The sequence below is a fragment of the Ascaphus truei genome, chromosome 4 (assembly GCF_040206685.1).
Source record: "Ascaphus truei isolate aAscTru1 chromosome 4, aAscTru1.hap1, whole genome shotgun sequence".
NCBI lineage: Eukaryota > Metazoa > Chordata > Amphibia > Anura > Ascaphidae > Ascaphus > Ascaphus truei.
The window spans coordinates 350360664-350382053 of record NC_134486.1 but is presented as its reverse complement, the minus strand read 5'-3'; the positions used below and the strand labels follow the sequence as shown (position 1 = coordinate 350382053).

The window sequence follows — 21390 nt, the reverse complement described above, 5'->3', positions numbered from 1 at the left end:
AATGTTATATGGACATCTGATACCTTATTCTCCAACTTGGGAAATACTATTCTACCCAAAACAGTGCGAGCCTAGGTATCACCATACAGGTACAAATACCCCCTCTAAGGGTACACCTGGGCTTATATACTATTCACCGTGTGATACATTGGTACATCCTTATGTTGGCGACTCTATATACTGGTTTTCTAAACATACCCCCCCCCCCCCCAAGTGGTCCTACTAGACACAACTATACCATTAAAGGGGTAATGCTATTAGTAGCTACATTTGATTTTTGGGCCACCTCAATACTGGGGGAATTTTTAATCAATACATTTTGTCATTGTATATAATTATCACTTGCGTCATTTTCTATTCCAAATAAAACTTTATTTTATATACATTGTAATAGTGGAGTATACTCTCTGGTTCCCTGATGGGTACTTATATGGCTAAACTATTTTTGCCTTAGGGCGGTCCCATATTACCACTGAGCATCAGGGAGACGTGCTGCCGACAGAGTGTGTACCACGGAAGCAATACTGGAAGTGACGTCCCATCCTTGAGACCGTGACGGAGCTGAGCCTTCACACACCAAACGGAGGCTGTGGGGTGAGCAACTGTATAAGGCGGCCTATCCTGTTTCACATGAGTGTGATGTGCCTTTTTTAATCCACATTATTGTGAGTGCGTTTTTTATAGATTCTACATAAAAATCTTATTTTACCATATTGATCTGCACTATGGATATATTTATTTTCCCATACATTTCTTCTCCTTGCTGAGGTCCGTCTCCTCTCATATCCTGAGTTGAAGCACATCCTTACCTGATCCTAGAGGAACACATTCACCACAGTATATTGAAGTTGCCTTAAAAACCACTTGAATTTTGTGAGTAGGCTATACATAAGAGCCAAGAATAGAGCAGAATGTATTCACGCACTGCATATTATCTACACTTAGATCATTGTGTATTGTTGGTTTTTCATCCCTATATGCTCCCCCTGGATTGTGAGAGAAAAAAAATCCATTAAAAAGTGTCATGTCCTATGACAAATCTGCACTTGTCCATGACTTACAGGACTACCAATTTATGGCTACTACTTCCAACTTCATCTCCATTACTTTACAGTACGTGCACATATCAGGAAGCAGCATGAAAACACATGGAAAAAAAGAAGAAGATTAGAGCTACACGTCTGGAAATCGCTAGGTAAACATTTTTTATTTCTTCTTTGTTCATCCTTTCAGTTCTCAACATACTTGTATGAATGAAAAACAATAATTTCATAAGGATTCTTGGTTCAATTGAATTCTTTATTCCAGATGGGAAAAAAAAAAAAAAAATACAAAGAATAGTTCTTCTGCACTTTAACAGTGACACTAACAAAAATGGTTTCAACAAACAGCATCAATGCAACTTTGTGACTGACTAGTGTGGTCAGTCGGCTAAATGATTTCACCTTGGTAAAGTTCTAGCCACTAATCGTGCAGATTGGTGACAGGTCTGTGTAACAAGCAACCCTTGCAATATAGTACTTGTGCTCTTCTACGTTATATTAAAAAGACGTTTCATCTTTGGTGACAACTTTCGAAGGATATACAAAAAATAATCATCAAAGGAAAAGAATCCCTGCAGAGAATAACATGCATGCAGAGGCATTTAACAGGAAAAACAAACTAACATTCTCTGATCTCTTTTAAGACACATACCGAAAAGCACAAAAAACAAACAAAAGAAAACGAACTTTGGTCTATAGGGTTATCTTAATACAGATATTATACGATTAGGCATAATATAACAGTAACAATCAAATACATTTTCTACTCAAACTGAACGCAAATCTGGAGAATTCATTTTTATGTCATTTCTTGAAACACAATGCTATACAAAACATACTGGCATGTCTGATTTTTGAATAACAAATGCCAGTCGTTAAAAAAAGACGTCAATTTTAGTTTTTCATAAAACCAAGTGAAACAGGTAAATTAACTTATCAATAAATTAAGCTGTGCATCACAAATACATTATCAAGGTGAAATACAGGCACTTGACTGTTTAATGTGCAAGGCAAGACCTTTACCGGTGACAGTATAAGGCAGTCTAAATTACAACCAGTGTATACATTCACTAAGGAATTACATTTTTTTTGGTAAAACCAAGTTTTTATTTTTTATTTTGGAGGTGTAATATAGGCACAATCAAGGCACCCTAATCTTTCACAGGTGTTTTGGAAAGAGGTGAGCTAGGTTTATACCGTTCTACTATTACAAACAAAGAGTAGAAGTGCAATGTTCTTTCTGGAGGATTTAGATAAATATAAAAGTACATCGGTAATACAATACTTAGGAGATTGTGGTATAAAATGACATCATGAAAATCATGGATCTTGCTGCTCTCGGTGGAAAGAGATTGCAAATGGTTACTTTGCTAGAGTGGTCATTCTAATTCTTCCCAGTTCTCAGTGAGGTTACCTTTGCTCCGTCTTCTAATACTAACCAGTTTACCAGCCGATTTAATGCTCCACCTGGAGCTGTTTCCAGGACTCGGCAGATTTGTATACTTTGTAGATCCTTTCGTTTCATCTTCCCAGCCTGGCCAGGATTGGTGCTCATCTAAAGGGTCTTCTGTAAAGCATTGAGGCTCCTCTACAGTAATGTGTGGGGGTTCCCAGCCTTCAATCTCATCTGCTTTCTTTGGTTGAATGTTCTGTTTCATTGCCAAACTGTCCCAAAAACCAGGTTTCTTTTCTGTCTTTACCTCTTCTTTTGATTTCACAGAAGCTCTGCAAAAATAAAAGATATGAACAGAAGGATTACCCGGGGCTGCACAACGCAGGAAACATGTAGAATGTGATTTATCGTGTGACCAAAAGGGGCAGTTCAGCCGACAACTACATTATATTTTAAATTAATAGTCAAGGTTAAAAGTGACACTTGTTTTATTTTTCACTCTTTAATGGTTTTTTTTGTGGGTTTTCTAGTAATAATGATATACTAATATATTATATATGTGATGTATATTATATACAGAAACACTTAACTACATGATAGAAATATTCCTAAACGACAGGCCCAAATTTATTAGAGATGAGCAACATGTTTGCTGAAGTTCACGAACCAGGTAAAAAGGTTTAATTTCCCTCCCGTAAAATGTTTTTTTTTGGCACGCATTAAAAGTCCATGTGCCGATCCCACAACCATCTGCATGCTGCCATTTTCGTAAAATTCTGGCAAAATTCACGACTGAGCAAAAAATTCTGTAAAAACGCAACATTTTTGAAAAATTATCAAAAATAATTGTGAGGCCCATTTAAAGACATTTCTACATTCCATCCATTAAGGATCATTTATTCATGTTTTCACATATTTTGATAAAGACTAATATTCTACAATATTCAATTCAAGCTGTCTTCTGGAGGAAACAATTTATATCTATGGCGCTCGGCTTAATTCAAAATGATTATACATATATAAATATAAAAAGGATATATACAACCAGTAATGTAGATGCTGGTAGATCCGATAATATACTCCACGTGGGGATGATGAAACATGAAACGAAAAATAAAAATACATACTGTAGTGTAATACTGTATATCACTTGGTGAACACTAAGGACAAACAAAGAAGACAAATGCTGAGAACAACAGGTAACTCTATGAATATAAAAAACACATTTAATATAACACAATGAATACAATTAATAAACACAATATAAAATGAATAGATATAGGGTCCCACTAGTACAACTATCAACTGACGTCTTAGGTACACGTGTACCGAGCCGTGTTACGGAGCATCGAGACCTGCAGAGGTCTGTCCCAGCGTGAGCGGGGCTGCCGCCCCATACCCTGGCCGTGATATCAACTACACGCCGTCGAAGTCGGTGAGGAGCGCATGGAGCAGACACAGATGAGGGGATACTCTCTGATTATCCACTGCCTACATTCTACCATTCTCTGGTAAGCGGGCACTCCTGCCCCAGCAGGATTGTACTAGTGGGACCCTATATCTATTCATTTTATATTGTGTTTATTAATTGTATTCATTGTGTTATATGAAATGTGTTTCTTATATTCATAGAGTTACCTGTTGTTCTCAGCATTTGTCTTCTTTGTTTGTCCTTAGTGTTCACCAAGTGATACACAGTATTACACTACGTATTTTTATTTTTCGTTTCATGTTTGATCATCCCCACGTGGAGTATATTATCGGATCTGCCAGCATCTACATTACTGGTTGTACATATCCTTTTTATATTTATATATGTATAATCATTTTGAGTTAAGCCGAGCGCCATAGATATAAATTGTTTTCACTATCTGTTACCTGACCTGGGGTCAGTGTTATATCGCAGGCAGCCAGCTGGTTATTTTATTTTAATTATATATTTATTTATTTTTTAGGAATTAGCGCTACCTTATCTGTTTTTTCAGTCTTCTGGAGGAAAAAAACGTAGCTTACATGCATAGCCAGTAGATTAAAAACACACATACGCGTTTCGAGCCGTAGCTCTTTATCAAGGTATATGCAATTCATGTCTATTATTTTTTTTTCAAATGAAAGATTTCTAAGGTTATATTGATAGGTTCAAGTGAAAATGCAGATGGTATAGATTAACAAACAGAACATAACACTGGTTGAGTAAATACACATTTTTCCCTTGTTCCATTTCTACATATTTAAGTTAACTTCTAATAAGGAAAATGCTTAATGAATTGTGACTGAACTCCATCATTAATTGAATCTGACCATTGCAAATTAGCGCTAGACATACCGTAGCTCAGGGTCACTGACCAATTCAGTCCATATTTCACACATAACTGGGGAAAAGACAAAATACAGGAGTTGTCTGGTTTGTAGCCAAATCCAGTTAGTCTGATTCCCCCACCAGCAACTGGTGAAGAATCTTCTAATGGAAAGATGAAAATACAAGAAATATACTTACCGATATTTCCATTTCTTTAAATCCTTCATGGCAGTCATAACTAATGGGATATAGATCCTTGTCTTAGCTGGGGTAGGACAACAAAGTTCTGACAGGTATAAAGGAGGTGCATCCTTATCCCTGGTCAGTTATTGTTTAGCTTAGCTCCTAAAAAAGGAACACATTAAGCATAGACAGGAAATGCATTCCAAATAGTCATAATGATAATACGCATAATAATAGTAAATCAAAATCATAATAAGGAAGGAAAGTAGACTGCCATGGAGAATTTGAAGAAATAGAAATATTGGTAAGAATATTTCTTGTTTTCTTCTGCATCCTCCATGGCAGTCATAACTAATGGGATGTACCAAAGCAATTAGTTCACTAGAGTGGGTCCATTCATGGAAATTAAAGGAATTACAGTTTAGAAAACCTTCCTCCCAAATCTCGAATCGGCCGAGACATGGAGATCAAATCTATAATGTTCTGAGAAGGTATGCAACAATGACCATGTTGCTGCCCAACAAATATCCTGTGCAGAGGACTAAGCCTTCTCCGCCCAAGAAATTGACATAGGTCTAGTTGAGTGAGCTTTAATGGTTTGAGGTAAATGGTAAACTTCGCTGAATGAATCCTGCTTCATTCCTGTGATCCATCATGAGATTGTTGCGGCAGAGGCCGCTTGCCCTTTTCTAGGGCCCTGGAAAAGTACAAACAATCTTGGAGTTTTTCTGAACTCAGCTGACTTTTGGACATACTGTATGCCAAAGCTCTAACCACACCTAAGTTATGTAATCGTTTCTCCGTTTTATTTAAAGGGAGGGCAAAAAGGAAGGAACCACAATATCCTGATTCATCATGAATTTGGATACCACTTTAGCACTGACGTGAGGAACCGTCCTCATCATAATTTTGTCTAGATGAGTTTGGAAGTATGGTTCTTTGCAGGATAAGGCATCTTCAACTCTAGAGTGCAGTAGTGATTGCGGTCAAGAACACTGCCTTGAGTGGGAGTGTTTTAATAGATAGGTCCTTGAAAGGTTCAAATGCTGTAGATGGGAAAGTCTCAAAAAAACAGATTTTGATCCCATGTGAGCATGGGAGATTTAATCTGTGGTTTGATCCTGACGGTTGCTTTGATGAATCTGGCAACCATCAAATTGAGAGCAATTTGCTTATTGTGCAGGGTGCCGGATGCCGAAACTTGTACCTTTAATGAGGCAGGTTTGAGCCCTTTTTTTTAATCCCAGTTGTAGAATCTGCAGGATCTGAGTAATTGTTGCTCGGAGTGGAGTAATATCCTCTTGATGACACCAGTTAAAGAATACTTTCCATATTCTGCATTATATAGCTGAGGTGACAGCTTTTCTGGACAGAAGTAAAAGTATGAATTACTTGGTCCAAGTAGTGCAATGCTCTCAGATGTCTCCTCTCAACCTTCACGGCGTCAACTGAAAGAATCCAGGATTGGGATGGAATATCGACCCTTGCGTCAGCAGGGTCGGAAGTAGAGGGAGCCTCCATGGATGTGTCTATGGAAAGGTTCACTAGGTCTGCGAACCATGCCCATCTGGACCAGTCAGGTGTTAGTATAGCATCTGGATTGTCTCTCCGAATTTTGGCTAATCACTATCGGAGTGACAGGGAACACATATGAGAGGGAATGTTCATATAATTGACATGGTGTCCCAAACAGTGGCTTCAGGATCCTGCCATCTGAAGCCAAAGTGAGACATTGTTGTGTTTGTTCTGGAAGCCATCAAGTCTATTGACGGGTGACCCCTTTTGTTGTACTATGTCTCATCGTGGACAACTTCCATTCTCCTGCTATGACAGTTTGCCTGCTCAATAAATCTGCCTTTATATTTTTGGTGTCCTGAAATGCAAGTTGCTGAAAGATGGGGAACTGCTTTTTCTGTCCATGAGAGGATCTTTGAGACCTCTGAGGGCTTGTACACTTGTTTTGCCCCCAGGTCAGTTGATATAAGTCACTGCTGTGACATTATCCCACAGATCTGAACTCCTTTTTTGAATTGCGAAGTATACTGCACATATTTCCAGGGTGTTGATGGGTAATTTGGTCTCCTTTAATGACCATCGCCCTGGGGCCGATCTGTTTCCACAGAAAACCCATCCTGTTAGACTGGTATCGGTCGGGAGTATAATCCAGGTATGTGTAATCAAAGACCTTCCTTTGTAAAGTTTTTTTGGTTTGAGGAACCAATGAAGACTTCGCCAAGTAGATGCCAACAATGGAATTCTGTCTCAGTGTTGGAAACTTGATCCTGCATTGTGTTGAATAAAGTTGACTTGTAGCTATCCGAGACGGAACCTGGCCCATGCAACTATGTCTATGACCAAGTTTAGAAGGCCTATAAAGGCGCATAAAACTGTAGTCGAGGTAGACGTTTAGCTTTGGGAAATACACCTTTCCGATGAGGTGACCACTTTTACTGGTGGCAAGGTAACTATTTCATGTTGTGTCGAACATGACCTCAAGAAACAGATTCTGAGCAGAAACCATCTTGCTCTTTTCCATATTTATGATCCATCCGTGGTCTTTAAGTTCTCTACGGACTCTTGTATTGTTTTCTTAGGCCTGTAATAAGTACAAACCTTATAAAGGAAGTATAATTAGTAATTTATATAATATGTTTGCTGTTCTAATTAATCTCTGTTTATTTGATTGAAGCCAATTCTATCTTGTCTATAACTCTCATAAACCAGGGTATACATGTGTAAATTTGTATCCTACTGGAATACATACCTACACATCAATTTCCTTAAGAAATAGTTTTGTCAGTATTAGTTTATTCATTCTTATAAGCGCAGGGGAAAAAGATTGCGCTCTCCTGTTCTACGGGAATGGTCGTGTGCTTTTCTATCCAAGCAATTGCTGTGTCAACTTTAGGAGGGAGTCAATATAATCTGCAGTCTTCCTCTTGGAATGGAAACATTCTCTGAAAACGTATTGCTGTTAAGCTACGTTTTTCCGTTATAATTAAATCAGAATAGAAGATATCTTGAATCATTCCATGGACCGGAAAATAGCTAGTTACCTTTCAGGAATGCTTGATCTAACACTCTGAAGTTCTTCCTAGGGGTCTTTAATATTTAGCGTGATCTGCATGCTTTTGGTTTCTCGACTGCTTCTATTATGAATGATCCTTGAACTTCATGGAATTCCACTTCATCAGAAGATGATGCATCGTCAGACAGGGTTGGTAGATCTTTTAGTCCAAATACACTGTTGTCTTCACCATCCACCAAAACGTGAGATCTGGTACGCTTAAGTTTAGGCTGGGATCCTAGCTTCTCAAAGGATTTCATTCAGCCCACAAATTAATTTAAAGGGGAAGGGGCAACTTCTTCTGTAACTTTAGTAATACAATCAGCACACAGTCTTTTGGGGGGGAGATGCTGGTATCTTAACTTCACAGATCGCACAATACCTGAACTTTGCAGTTGTATTCTTAGGCGTAACAGCCGAGGAATTCCGCTGTGATTGCTCTGATTTGTGCTCTGCTGTGTGTGTCATAGAAACAGACATGATTAATAAGCAGCTGTCTGGTTTCTGCTTGGAAGCAGCTATACCAAGTAAATCCCAGATTTAGAAACACCAGCAAACCACTTGCGGTATAGGCAGATTAACCATCTTCAAAGTTGAAATATATATGAAAGTACCACTTAGCTACTTAAGAGCAGACTTACAAGGTGACTATAGTATAGTAGATCAAGTGTACAACATTGGAGGCCATGCAGGCTGCTGACTATTGCATGCAATTGTTCTCGTATGTTTTGAAAGAGCAGAGTTGTTTAACTGCTTGAGAGCAGGATAATCAGGCAAACTATAGTATCACAGGACAAGCAAACAACATTGAGGGGTAGATTGGCTATGCTGCAGGGAATAACTGCATGGGGAGTCATAATCCAAGAGGCAGTTACTGTTTGCAAAAGACATTGCTGTAGTAAATCGAGCAAAGAGTCTTGCTGCAAACTGGTACAGTTGACAAAGGGTTACCTTTTACATACTTGACAACCTGCTTCTGCGCTTTTTTCATGTCCCACAAGATCAGAAGTGACGTCATCTGTATCGCGCGCCACTTGAAGTGACACACTCAGTCCGCCAGGGCTTGGGAAAAGGGCTCTGTGGTCCTCCCAGACCAGTGTCAAATTAGAAGTATCCGGCATTAGCCTCCCCTTCCCCCTGGGACGTTGTCATCTCCACCGTGGGAGCTGCGAGAGAGGTAATCCTGCGTCCCCAGAACCCATGTGGAATAGCCCTGTACCCGACTCAAATCTGTGAACACATACCAGAGGGTGAAAAACCCTGGTAGTGAGAGGTTCCTTCCCTCATGGATCCGCTTAGGAGCGGTCAACCGCGGGAGAATAACAGGCAGTCCCTTCTCAATGCCGTAAGGTAACCAGTCTTGCTAAATACAAAGAAAATTAAAAATGGCAAATATTTGTGAAAAAGTGACAGGAAGGATGAACACATCCGTCTTCCCAGCTAGGTAGGACAAAAATAACTGACCAGGGACGAGGACACCCCCCCTTTATACCTGTTTCAGAACTTTGTTGTTCTACCCAAGCTAAGAGGAGGAGCTATATCCCATTAGTTATGACTCCCATGGACGATGCAGAAGAAGCGGAGGAATTCAGACCATCCCGATTCTCAGGGCAGGACTGTCCGACCCGTTAGCAGCTGAGATATTTAATATACATCTGTACTCCTGCAGCTGGAACCAGTGCAGGTGGAAGACAATTCATGCTCACATAAATATTGTAATTACAATCTTTGAGTGGAGCGCAGAATATATTTTGTATTCTGCTGAATAGATTTATGTTGTCATGCCTTTTTTCATTGCGTTTTAAAAATGGTCTTTAAGCATTAATAAAGAGATGTTCGTCAGCGAGTGACTTTTAGGAACGATATGCTACTTCTTGCACTTTATTTGTGTGGTGAATGCACGGTGGGCAACATCCTGTGTTCTTCACTACTTAATTCAGATTATAGCCTGCAGATTTACACTTCTATAATACGTTTCAATTTACATTTTTCGATTTGCTTATTCCAATGAAAAATAACATAAATCCTTGATATTTTTTTGTTGATGAAACAGAAAATATACAATATTTTTCAATGCAGAGATCTCAATTAGCGATAAATATTCCCACTAGGATGCGGTTGTAACAGTATTATTCTAAATGTGTGTGCGTAGAAACCAAAGTCCTTCCATTATCAGACAAACTATTCTTACACTTTAGATTTAGGAGATTTTGAGCCTTTTAACAGCTGCTGTTCATCATCCTTGTTAAATATGGAGGTCACTTCCTTCCAGCCTCGAAAACTGGCACCCTGAACCTAGAGATAAGAAAGAAAAGAACAGTTACGTTTTAATCCCAAATACTAAACATGAAGGCTATTATCTAAAACAGTGAATTAATTAACAACGCAAGGGGACTAAAAGCAAACGTGACAAAATGAAGAGGTTTCAGGGATTTTTGTATTCTTGTCACAGATAATTCACTTATTACCGTACTTATATTCTAAAATATATCAATCTCATTTTAAGATTCTCAGATCTGTTTTTCACGTCTTGTACATTCTGGAACCAGTGACTTCCTTTTTTTTCCTTCTTAATAAGGGATTGTTTTGCATGTAAAAATGTTGTTGCAGAAATATGTAATTCCCACTGAAGAAGCACCATACACTGCAATAAATCAGGAGGCACATGGGTAAAGATACTGTACTACCCATCTTTGTTGAATTAAAGAGAAGAGCCCTAATGAGCTGCACAAAAAGTAAAAAGCACTGCGGTATATAGTATTGTGGGGTTTTCCACAGGGATATTATCTTTGCACACAAAAGTAATGATCATTTTTTTATTTATTGATGCAGAATCTGGAGCTCCTATGAACCAATGGACCCTTCAGTGTTGCCAGTGAAGTATTTATCAATTTACCATACTGAGAAGGAAGAGCAGTGAACAAGAAGGTAATAACCGATATCAAATATAACCAAACACCTCTTTTTAGCATGTTTGTTTCATAGCTCAAAATATGTTTAATAGCTTGTGTACTGGGACCCAAATGTCTTCCTACAAGAAGCACAACAGCAAATTTCACAGATTATGCAATCCAGATTAATTTTATTAGGGCCATTTAAGAAATCCCACCTAAAACTAAATATGAATGCTGCAGCTGTTACAAAGATGCAGTAACCTGTGGTGTTCTCAGATATTACTTAGCAGCCATATTAAGGAGGTCCTGGCAAAATATATTTGCATCAATATTGCTCTAAGATTGAGAACTGTTAGAGTACTGGGATCTATACCATTAGGATGAAAATTGACATTTTAATTATTTTGATTGCATTCTAGCATAGGATCTTTACAAGCAATCAATACTCCTCCTTTTAGGTAAATACACTGAAAAGTTTTCTTAAACACACATTACCATTTGCTATTTCTTGGTACGTCACATGGAACAAACAAGATGTACAGTCATGTGAAAAATAAAGTACACCCTCTTTGAATTCCATGGTTTTAGATATCAGGACATAACAATCAATCATCTGTTCCTTAGCAGATCTTAAAATTAGGTAAATACAACCTCAGATGAACAACAACACATGACATATTACACCGTGTCATGATTTATTTAACAAAAATAAAGCCAAAATGGAGAAGCCATGTGTGAAAAAACTAAGTACACCTTATGATTCAATAGCTTGTAGAACCACCTTTAGCAGCAATAACTTGAAGTAATCGTTTTCTGTATGACTATCAGTCTCTAACATTGTTGTGGAGGAATTTTGGCCCACTCTTCTTTACAACGTTGCTTCAGTTCATTGAGGTTTGCGGGCATTTGTTTATGCACAGCTCTCTTAAGGTCCTGCCACAGCATTTCAATCGAGTTGAGGTCTGGACTTTGACTGGGCCATTGCAACACCTTGATTCTTTTCTTTTTCAGCCATTCTGTTGTAGATTTGCTGGTGTGCTTGGGATCATTGTCCTGTTGCATGACCCAATTTCGGCCAAGCTTTAGCGGTCGGACAGATGGCCTCACATTTGACTCTAGAATACTTTGGTATACAGAGTTCATGGTCAACTCAATGACTGCAAGGTCGCAGGTCCTGTGGCTACAAAACAAGCCCAAATCATCACCCCACCACCACCGTGCTTGACAGTTGGTATGAGGTGTTTGTGCTGATTTGTTGTGTTTGGTTTTCGCCAAACATCTCCACTTTGATCTTGTCTGTACCAAGGACATTGTTCCAGAAGTCTTGTGGTTTGTTCAGATGAAACTTTGCAAACCTAAGCCATGCTGCCATGTTCTTTTCAGAGAGAAGAGGGTTTCTCCTGGCAACCCTGCCAAACAAACCATACTTGTTCAGTCTTTTTCTAATTGTACTGTAATGAACTTTAACATTTAACATGCTAACTGAGGCCTGTAGAGTCTGAGATGTAACTCTTGGGGTTTTTGCAATTTCTCTGAGCATTGCATGGTCTGACCTTGGGGTGAATTTGCTGGGACGCCCACTCCTGGGAAGATTGGCAACTGTCTTGAATGTTTTCCACTTTTGAATAATCTTTCTCACTGTAGAAGTATGGACATGGCCTTATAACACTTCCCAGATTGATGGGCAGCAACAATTGCTTCTCTAAGATCACTGCTGATGTCTTTCCTCATTGGCATTGTGTTAACACACACCTGAATGCTCCAGACCTGCAGACTGCTAAAACTTCGGCTTTTATAGAGGTGGTCACACTTGCTGATCAATTAATCAATCAAGGGCATTTGATTAGCAGCACCTGTCTGCTACTTAGCACCTTAATTCATATGGAAGTAGTAAGGGTGTACTTAGTTTTTCACACATAGCTTCTCCATTTTGGCTTTATTTTTGTTAAATAAATCATGACACGGTGTGATATATCATGTGTTGTTCATCTGAGGTTGTATTTACCTAATTTTAAGACCTGCTAAGGAACAGATGATTGTTATTATGTCCTGATATGTAAAACCATAGAATTCAAAGAGGGTGTACTTTCTTTTTCACATGACTGTATGACTGTATCTATGTATGTATGTATGTATGTATGTATGTATGTATGTACGGTAAGCAAGGCAGCCGGCACTCCAATAGTGAGCATTATGAAGGCAGGTGCATGTCCCATAAATAATGCATAAAAGTAAGATACCATGAAACACGAAATCAGGAGACAGCACTCAGGCATAAGCAGTGTGACAGAAACCAGGGGATGGTAATAAATTCCGTATATAGGGCTCCCAGGATACTAGACAGTTTCTATCCTGTTTGGCCTGGGAGTGCAGCCTTATAATACATACACTCCATCCCACAGTTTGGCAAGCGCTGGAACTGAGGGATGAGAGATCCAGACCAGAGTTTGTCTGCTGCCTGATTTCTGTCACCTGTCATGCTAATTAGGAATCAGGTATGAAAGACTGATTTCCTGTTTGCTCTGGTCTCCCCACAAGAGCCAGGAGGCTGGAAGGCTGCTGAACTACAGAGGGGAGAAGCCTCTTCCCCAAACAGGTTCAATCTTTCTGTTCATTTGTGTAAGACTGCAAAAGTACCATGTTTTGATGTTGGAAGTGGAAAAGCCACTTCCAACCCTGAGTCAGGGATATCTAAGTTAAGTTATCGCTCAGGTGAGCAGCTTTTGTTTTGATCTGTTTTCTGTTGTATGCACTGTGGCAGTCTCAGTGCCTGGGACTGAATAAACCAGGCATAGCCTGTTTAAAGGAACAGTACGTGACGCCTCATCATTTAACCTACCCTAAAAGACCGTGTTCTAAACAGTCCCGGACAAACGACGGAGCCCCGGAGTAAGCCGTTTGTCGCATATGGTGGAGAATGCGGGCAGAGCACTAGGGGGTCTGCGGGTTGAAGAACTTTGAAAAAAAAAAAAGTTTTTTTTCATCCTCTGCAAACAAGATGGAAGACGTGGTGGGTGCGCTGGTACGCAATGTCGCTGCCCAGAAAGACGCGAATGAAACCCAGCAACAGCTGTTAATAGCCCAGCAAGAAACTAATGCAAACCAGCAGCAGACGAATGCAGCCCATCAACAGCTGCTAATAGCCCAGCAAGAGATTAATGCCAACCAGCAACAGGCGAATGCAAACCAGCAACAGACGGATGATGTGGAAGCCTATCTTCTCACGTTTGAACGCACGGCACAGAGAGAGGGATGGCCAGAAGCTGAGTGGGCTGGTCTAATCGCACCCTTCCTAAGCGGCGAACCCCAGAAGGCTTACTTTGATCTAGAGCCAGCCGAAGCTAACGTCTATGCAAAATTGAAGTTCGAGATCCTCGCCCGCCTCGGCGTAACCACGGCTGTTCGCGCCCAAAGGTTTCACGCATGGTCCTTCACGATGGATAAAGCCACCCGAAGCCAGATGTATGACCTCATCCACCTCGCCCGGAAGTGGCTACAACCCGAGATCAACTCAGCCAGCCACATCGTGGAACGGTTGGTCATGGACCAGTTCTTGAGGAAACTTCCCTCTGCCTTACGCCGTTGGGTCAGTCGGAGTGACCCCCACAATGCGGATGAGCTTGTGGCCCTCGTAGAAAGGTACAATGCAGCAGAAGAGCACCCGCAACCCACAGTCGTGGAGCAACCCCACTACCCGAGGTTCCAGGACTCTTCCAGAGACGGTAAAAGGGTACCGGGGTTAAGGGGCGCTGAAGAGCGGCGACCACCTTCACGCAGCACCAGCAACAGTGGTTCGCACACTAAGGGCAATAGCCAACATGGGGAGCCGGGAAAAGGCTCTAAGTGGGACACAGACTATGTACCTAAATGTGTAAATTGTCATGAGAGGGGCCACACAGCAAAAATCTGCCCACTAAATTATGAGCCCATGCAATGCAACAGCGTGGAACCTTATTCGCTGTTGTCCCAATGTATGGGCCCTAGCCCAGAGGACCCCTTGAATAACCATCTGTGGGCATTTGTAAAGGTTAATGGTAAGAGGGTTCGGGCACTTCTTGACTCTGGGAGCATGGTCACACTAGTGTCCGAATACCTCTTGCCCATTAAGAAGAAACAGGGAAACAGTTCACAAAGAGTGGCAATTTGTTGTATACATGGGGATAATCATGAATATTCCACTGTTGATGTTTTTTTTGAAACAGAGTTTGGTTCTTTAGATTTCAAGGTGGGTATTGTACCCAAACTGGCACATGATGTGTTAATAGGGACCGACTTTCCCCATTTTCTAAAAATGTGGTCCCCCGCTCAGAATAGCGCCCAGAGTTCAATAGCGGACCATAACGAAGTATTAGAAGAAACAAATCCTTTCCCTTTTTCAGAAATGGAGGTTGACGAGGGCCCAAATAAGAAGGGGGAAAAGGAGGAGTGCTGTAAAATTCCCTTCCCCATCACTACTTTGGTAGGGAATACCCCAAATCAAGATGTTGAGCAGACACTTACCACCCCAGAACCGGATAAGACCCTCGCTGACCTAGAGGTCAGTCCTGGGAGTTTTAAGAAGGCCCAGTGGGAGGACCCCACATTAGCGGTAGCAAGGGGAAATATACGGGACCAGAATAGTACTCCTGGCCAACCAGATAGGTCACTTGCTTACCCCTACTTCAAGGTAGAGAACGACCTAGTATATCGGGTTGATAAAAGGAAATCAGTTACAACTAAACAATTGTTGGTACCACGGACATTCCGTAACGTAGTATTACACCTCGCACATAGTCATCCATTGGGGGGACACCTAGGGGTGGAAAAGACAAAAGAAAAGGTTCTCCGAAGCTTCTATTGGCCTGGGGTTCTGGCAGAAATTACGAATTATTGTTCCTCATGCCCAGAATGTCAGATCACCGCCCCGTTCAAGGCGTACCGCAGCCCATTGGTACCCCTTCCCATAATAGAGGTACCATTTGACCGGATTGCTATGGATCTAGTAGGACCCCTAATAAAGTCTGCTAGGGGACATCAGCATATATTGGTAATATTAGATTATGCCACCCGATATCCGGAGGCAGTTCCCCTACGTAGCACCTCAGCTAAAAACATAGCAAAAGAGTTAGTAGTTCTGTTTTCCCGGGTCGGGATTCCTAAAGAGATTCTATCTGACCAGGGAACACCATTTATGTCCCAAGTAACGAAAGAGCTTTGTAAACTCCTAAAAATCAAGCATCTCAGAACCTCAGTCTATCATCCACAAACAGATGGTTTAGTGGAAAGGTTCAATAAAACCTTAAAGAGCATGTTACGGCGGGCGGTTGATAAAGATGGGAAAAACTGGGATTGTTTGTTACCGTACCTGTTATTTGCCATTAGGGAAGTTCCCCAATCATCCACAGGCTTCTCCCCGTTTGAACTATTGTATGGCCGACAACCAAGGGGCTTACTGGATATAGCCAAAGAGACTTGGGAACACGAGGTTACCCCTTACAGAAGTGTAATAGAGCATGTTGCCCAGATGCAGGACCGCATTGCTGCAGTCCTACCCATAGTGAGGGAACACATGGAGAAAGCTCAAGAAGCACAGAGGAATACATATAATAAGGGTGCTAGGGTCAGAATTTTTTCTCCAGGTGATAGGGTACTAGTTCTGGTTCCCACCGTGGAGAGTAAATTCCTTGCTAAATGGCATGGGCCATATGAGGTCTTGGAAAGAGTGGGAGAAGTAAATTATAAGGTAAGACAGCCAGGTAGGAGGAAACCTGAGCAAATTTACCATATAAACCTACTCAAGCCCTGGAAAGATAGAGAAGTCTTGTTAACCCTAGTACCCCCAGGTCCGTCAGAGAATCAAGAAACTGACCCAGAGGTTAGCATAGCTGAAACACTGTCTGTTCATCAGAAACGAGAGGTTCAGAATTTAGTGAAAAGAAACAAAGAAATCTTCTCTATACGGCCAGGTAGAACTAGCGTAATTGAACATGACTTAGTCTCTGAACCGGGGGTCCGAGTTAACCTTAAACCGTACCGAATCCCAGAGGCCAAAAGAAAGGCTATAAGTTTAGAGGTTAAAAAAATGCTAAAACTAGGTGTAATTGAGGAATCCCAAAGTGGGTGGAACAGCCCTATAGTCTTAGTCCCAAAGCCAGATGGTACAACAAGGTTTTGTAATGACTACCGGAAACTAAACGCGGTGTCAAAATTTGATACTTATCCTATGCCCAGGGTAGATGAACTTGTAGAGAGACTGGGCAAAGCCCGATATCTCACAACCCTAGACCTAACAAAAGGGTACTGGCAGGTTCCCCTCACAGAAAGGGCAAAAGAAAAGACAGCCTTCTCAACCCCAGACGGCCTCTTTCAGTATAAGGTGTTGCCTTTTGGCTTACATGGAGCTCCCGCCACATTCCAAAGAATGATGGATAAAATTTTAAAACCACATGCTCGGTATGCTGCCGCCTACCTGGATGATGTGGTAATCCATAGTGAAGATTGGCAATCCCACCTTCCAAAGGTCCAAGCTGTGCTTGACGCAGTCCGGTCTGCTGGACTAACTGCTAACCCCGCTAAATGCACTATTGGTCTGGAGGAGGCCAAGTATCTGGGATATTCTATTGGCAGAGGTTTACTCAAACCCCAAACACTCAAAGTGGAGGCGATACAAAATTGGCCAAGGCCAGTTACAAAAAAACAAGTAAGGACCTTTTTGGGCTTAATTGGGTACTATAGAAGGTTTATTCCCAATTTTGCAACTAAGGCAACCCCACTAACTGACCTCACAAAAGCAAGAGGACCGCTAATGGTAAAGTGGTCCCCCGAAACCGAACAGGCCTTTAGAAGCCTGAAAGAAGCTCTCTGTGCCCAACCAGTGTTGGTCACACCTGACTTCTCCAAAGAGTTCGTAGTCCAAACCGACGCATCTGAGGTAGGGCTGGGGGCGGTACTCTCCCAGGAGTCTCAAGGTGAGGAGCACCCCATCCTTTATTTAAGTAGGAAACTAAATCCCCAGGAGAAAAATTACTCCATAGTAGAGAAAGAGTGTCTCGCAATAAAGTGGGCTGTAGAGACGCTCAAATACTACCTGTTGGGGAGAAAATTCCGGTTGGTCACAGATCATGCACCCCTTACCTGGATGTGTCAAAACAGGGAAAAGAATGCTAGAGTGACCAGGTGGTTCCTAAGCCTACAACCCTTTAAATTTTCTGTGGAACACAGGTCAGGGCACAAACATGGCAATGCTGACGGGTTGTCAAGGATGCACTCCCTAATATCCATGGTCGCTCATCCCTCGAGGTCTGAGCTGGGGGGGAGGATATGTGACAGAAACCAGGGGATGGTAATAAATTCCGTATATAGGGCTCCCAGGATACTAGACAGTTTCTATCCTGTTTGGCCTGGGAGTGCAGCCTTATAATACATACACTCCATCCCACAGTTTGGCAAGCGCTGGAACTGAGGGATGAGAGATCCAGACCAGAGTTTGTCTGCTGCCTGATTTCTGTCACCTGTCATGCTAATTAGGAATCAGGTATGAAAGACTGATTTCCTGTTTGCTCTGGTCTCCCCACAAGAGCCAGGAGGCTGGAAGGCTGCTGAACTACAGAGGGGAGAAGCCTCTTCCCCAAACAGGTTCAATCTTTCTGTTCATTTGTGTAAGACTGCAAAAGTACCATGTTTTGATGTTGGAAGTGGAAAAGCCACTTCCAACCCTGAGTCAGGGATATCTAAGTTAAGTTATCGCTCAGGTGAGCAGCTTTTGTTTTGATCTGTTTTCTGTTGTATGCACTGTGGCAGTCTCAGTGCCTGGGACTGAATAAACCAGGCATAGCCTGTTTAAAGGAACAGTACGTGACGCCTCATCATTTAACCTACCCTAAAAGACCGTGTTCTAAACAGTCCCGGACAAACGACGGAGCCCCGGAGTAAGCCGTTTGTCACAGCAGATTAAGTAGTTGCATTGACAACAAGGCACAATTTGGGATCGAAACATTGGTATTTTGTGCCTTGTTGTCAATACACCGACTTCATCTGCTTATGCCCGAGTGCTGTCTCCTGATTTCGTGTTTCACGGTATCGTACTTTTATCTATTTATCTATGTATATAGATCTTTATTTTTTATATATCGCCATCCATGTACATAGTTATTTACAGCAGTTATACACGTGACATAATAGGAGACATAACGGAAATAAGCACTATAACATAAAAGCAGACATTAGGAAAAGAAGTCCCTTGTAATATACACATGCAACAGGAGTAATGAAATCTCTCTAATAAAAACATTTGTCAGCTCTACTTTACATTTGACACGTATCTCGACAGATGCCAGCTGCTCTAATTAGCTGAAGGTCCAGAGCTTCAACCAACAACTGCAGGAAACAGACCGTGTTGTTCTCATCTGCTCCAACACACGGACAGTAAAAGGTACAATAGGCACAGCTTGCCTTATTGCTTACAGGACCCAAAGATCAGACACCGGAAATGCTAAATAGGTACAAACCGGGCCGGTGAAATGTTCAACATTGATAACCGAAACAGTCCTGTCCTTGAAACAGGCAAATAAAAGGAATTCCTTTGTTTGCAAAGATTGTAAAATGTAAATTGAGACTTGGCATTTTACTAGGTTAAAACAAAGTTATTTGTAATTTTATTGGCATCACGATTTAAATAATATGCAATCTTCCATAGAAGTACACCATCTTAGACTCGTGTGCTTTCAATCGAAAAATTATTTTAAAAAAAAACAAAAAAAATACACAAGTTGTTACAAACAAGCACAGCCGAAAATAAAGCTGGGATCCTCAGCACGGGGACATATTATCTTAATATAATGCACTGAAGGACACCCTTTCCTGAGACGAATCAGACTTTTAGTCGCAGCTGTCTTACCACGACCAAGTTCCAGCTGGCGGTCGGCCCCATAAGGAACCTCCTCCACTGGACACTCAGCTTAGGTTAACATAGCTGCTAGTGTAGAGCAGGGCAAACTTACCAACAAGCGCCCCCCTGTCACATCTCCGGCTCGCGCCCCCCCATCCCTGCACGGCTCCACGTCATGTGACGCCGCTTGCCATGGAGACGCGTCGCTGGAACTCCAGGTAAGTGAAAAGATACAGAGGCCTCTCGCGATCCCCAGTATTTATTTTAAATGCAGTCAGGGAAGCGCGGGGCCTCTAACAGCATCGTTCCCCCCAGAAATTCTTGCGCCCCCCACTTTGCGCACCGCTGGTGCAGAGGATAAGGAAAGGGGCTTTAGGGTAAGGGGCTTTAGAGTAATTGGGCAAGGGGTTTAGGATACGGGGTAGCGTTGGTATTAGGGGTTAAGATTAGGGGTTTAGGGTAACGGGTATGGTTAGGGGCTTACCTTGGCAGCCAGTGACAAGAGGTCCAAGCGGTGAGGCGAGTGGCGGAGATTTGGTCAAGGCAAAACGGCCTTGACCAAATGTCCTAGAGGACCTAGACCATTCCTGAGCACTTTAGGTTTCCATAAAATAAGCATATTTCCACTTAACAATTTAGACAAGTGTGTAAATGTGTCTTTCCAGCATTGCCATAACACTCATTGTATAATTCTCCACTATGTTAAAGAAAAGCTGCAATATAATTTGGAAAGGTGGGGTCTCTATGACCAACAATAGGCTTCATCTCTGCAATGCTGGGACCAATGCAACCTCAGTACAAAAAGATGTCCCTACCGTACGTGTGTCGCTTGTATATCGGAATTTATATTTGCATTATTCAGAGAAATGTTTTAGGGGTTTATTCTATATCCGCCAAAGCAGCTGATCAAACTGTTTTCAGACGGAATTCCCCATTAAAGTTAATGGCCAAATGACCGCTTTGAAGGATGTTGAATTGGTCCCAATCTCGGGAATTTTAAGGGCTACAAAACGGATATCTTTAACTAATGTATGAAACAACCTTTAAAAACGGTAGGGAAATCGCTATATATGCCTATTTTCCGAGACGTATCCTAAACACCATCTTTTCTCATGGACTATACCACATCTGCCTATTAAAAAATAAGCTCTCTCTAGAATACTCATTTGATCAGCAGATCTGGTTCTCTCCCTGATGCACAATCTTCTTTGTAGCATGTAAACATCACCAACGGTCTTTTTGCCTGGCAACAGTTCTGAGGTACAATACTTACATAAATACACTTCTGCCTGATAGATTTCTAGGAGTGCTGTTGCCTATTTAATTTTTTCTTTGTGTGCTTTCCCTCTTATCCACATAAGGCCGGGGCCATGGTAAAAAAAACACAGCGCTGAGCCGCGCTGACGCTCACGCTCTCCTGATCAAGCAGGAGCTTTTTTGTGTCCTGGCATGAGCGTCAGCGAGCGCGCATGTGAGACGTGAGGCGGGGCTAGCGCGCCAAGTCACGGCACCGATGTCACGGAGTGCCTTTGGCTTTTGCCGGTCACGTGACCGGCCCTCCGCGCTAAAAATTAATTATCTGTCGGCTGCAATTCCACACGCCTCCTCACGCCTGCGGACGTGTCTACCAAAGCCCCACACATGC

General features: G+C 41.7%; 1 protein-coding gene across 5 annotated transcripts in view; it reads right to left on the bottom strand.

Moving 5' to 3' along the window:
* Positions 1-1278: 1278 nt before the first annotated feature.
* The window catches only part of TDRP (testis development related protein), a 133345-nt gene continuing 113233 nt past the window's right edge, over positions 1279-21390 (bottom strand). For all 5 annotated transcript variants that reach the window (XM_075598240.1, XM_075598238.1, XM_075598242.1 and 2 more), the window contains 2 exons: positions 10177-10280; positions 1279-2768 (listed from right to left, as the gene is read on the bottom strand). In XM_075598240.1, coding sequence (XP_075454355.1) covers positions 2423-2768; positions 10177-10280 — 450 coding nt within the window. In that variant the 3' untranslated portion in view covers positions 1279-2422. The remainder of the gene's footprint in view (positions 2769-10176; positions 10281-21390) is intronic.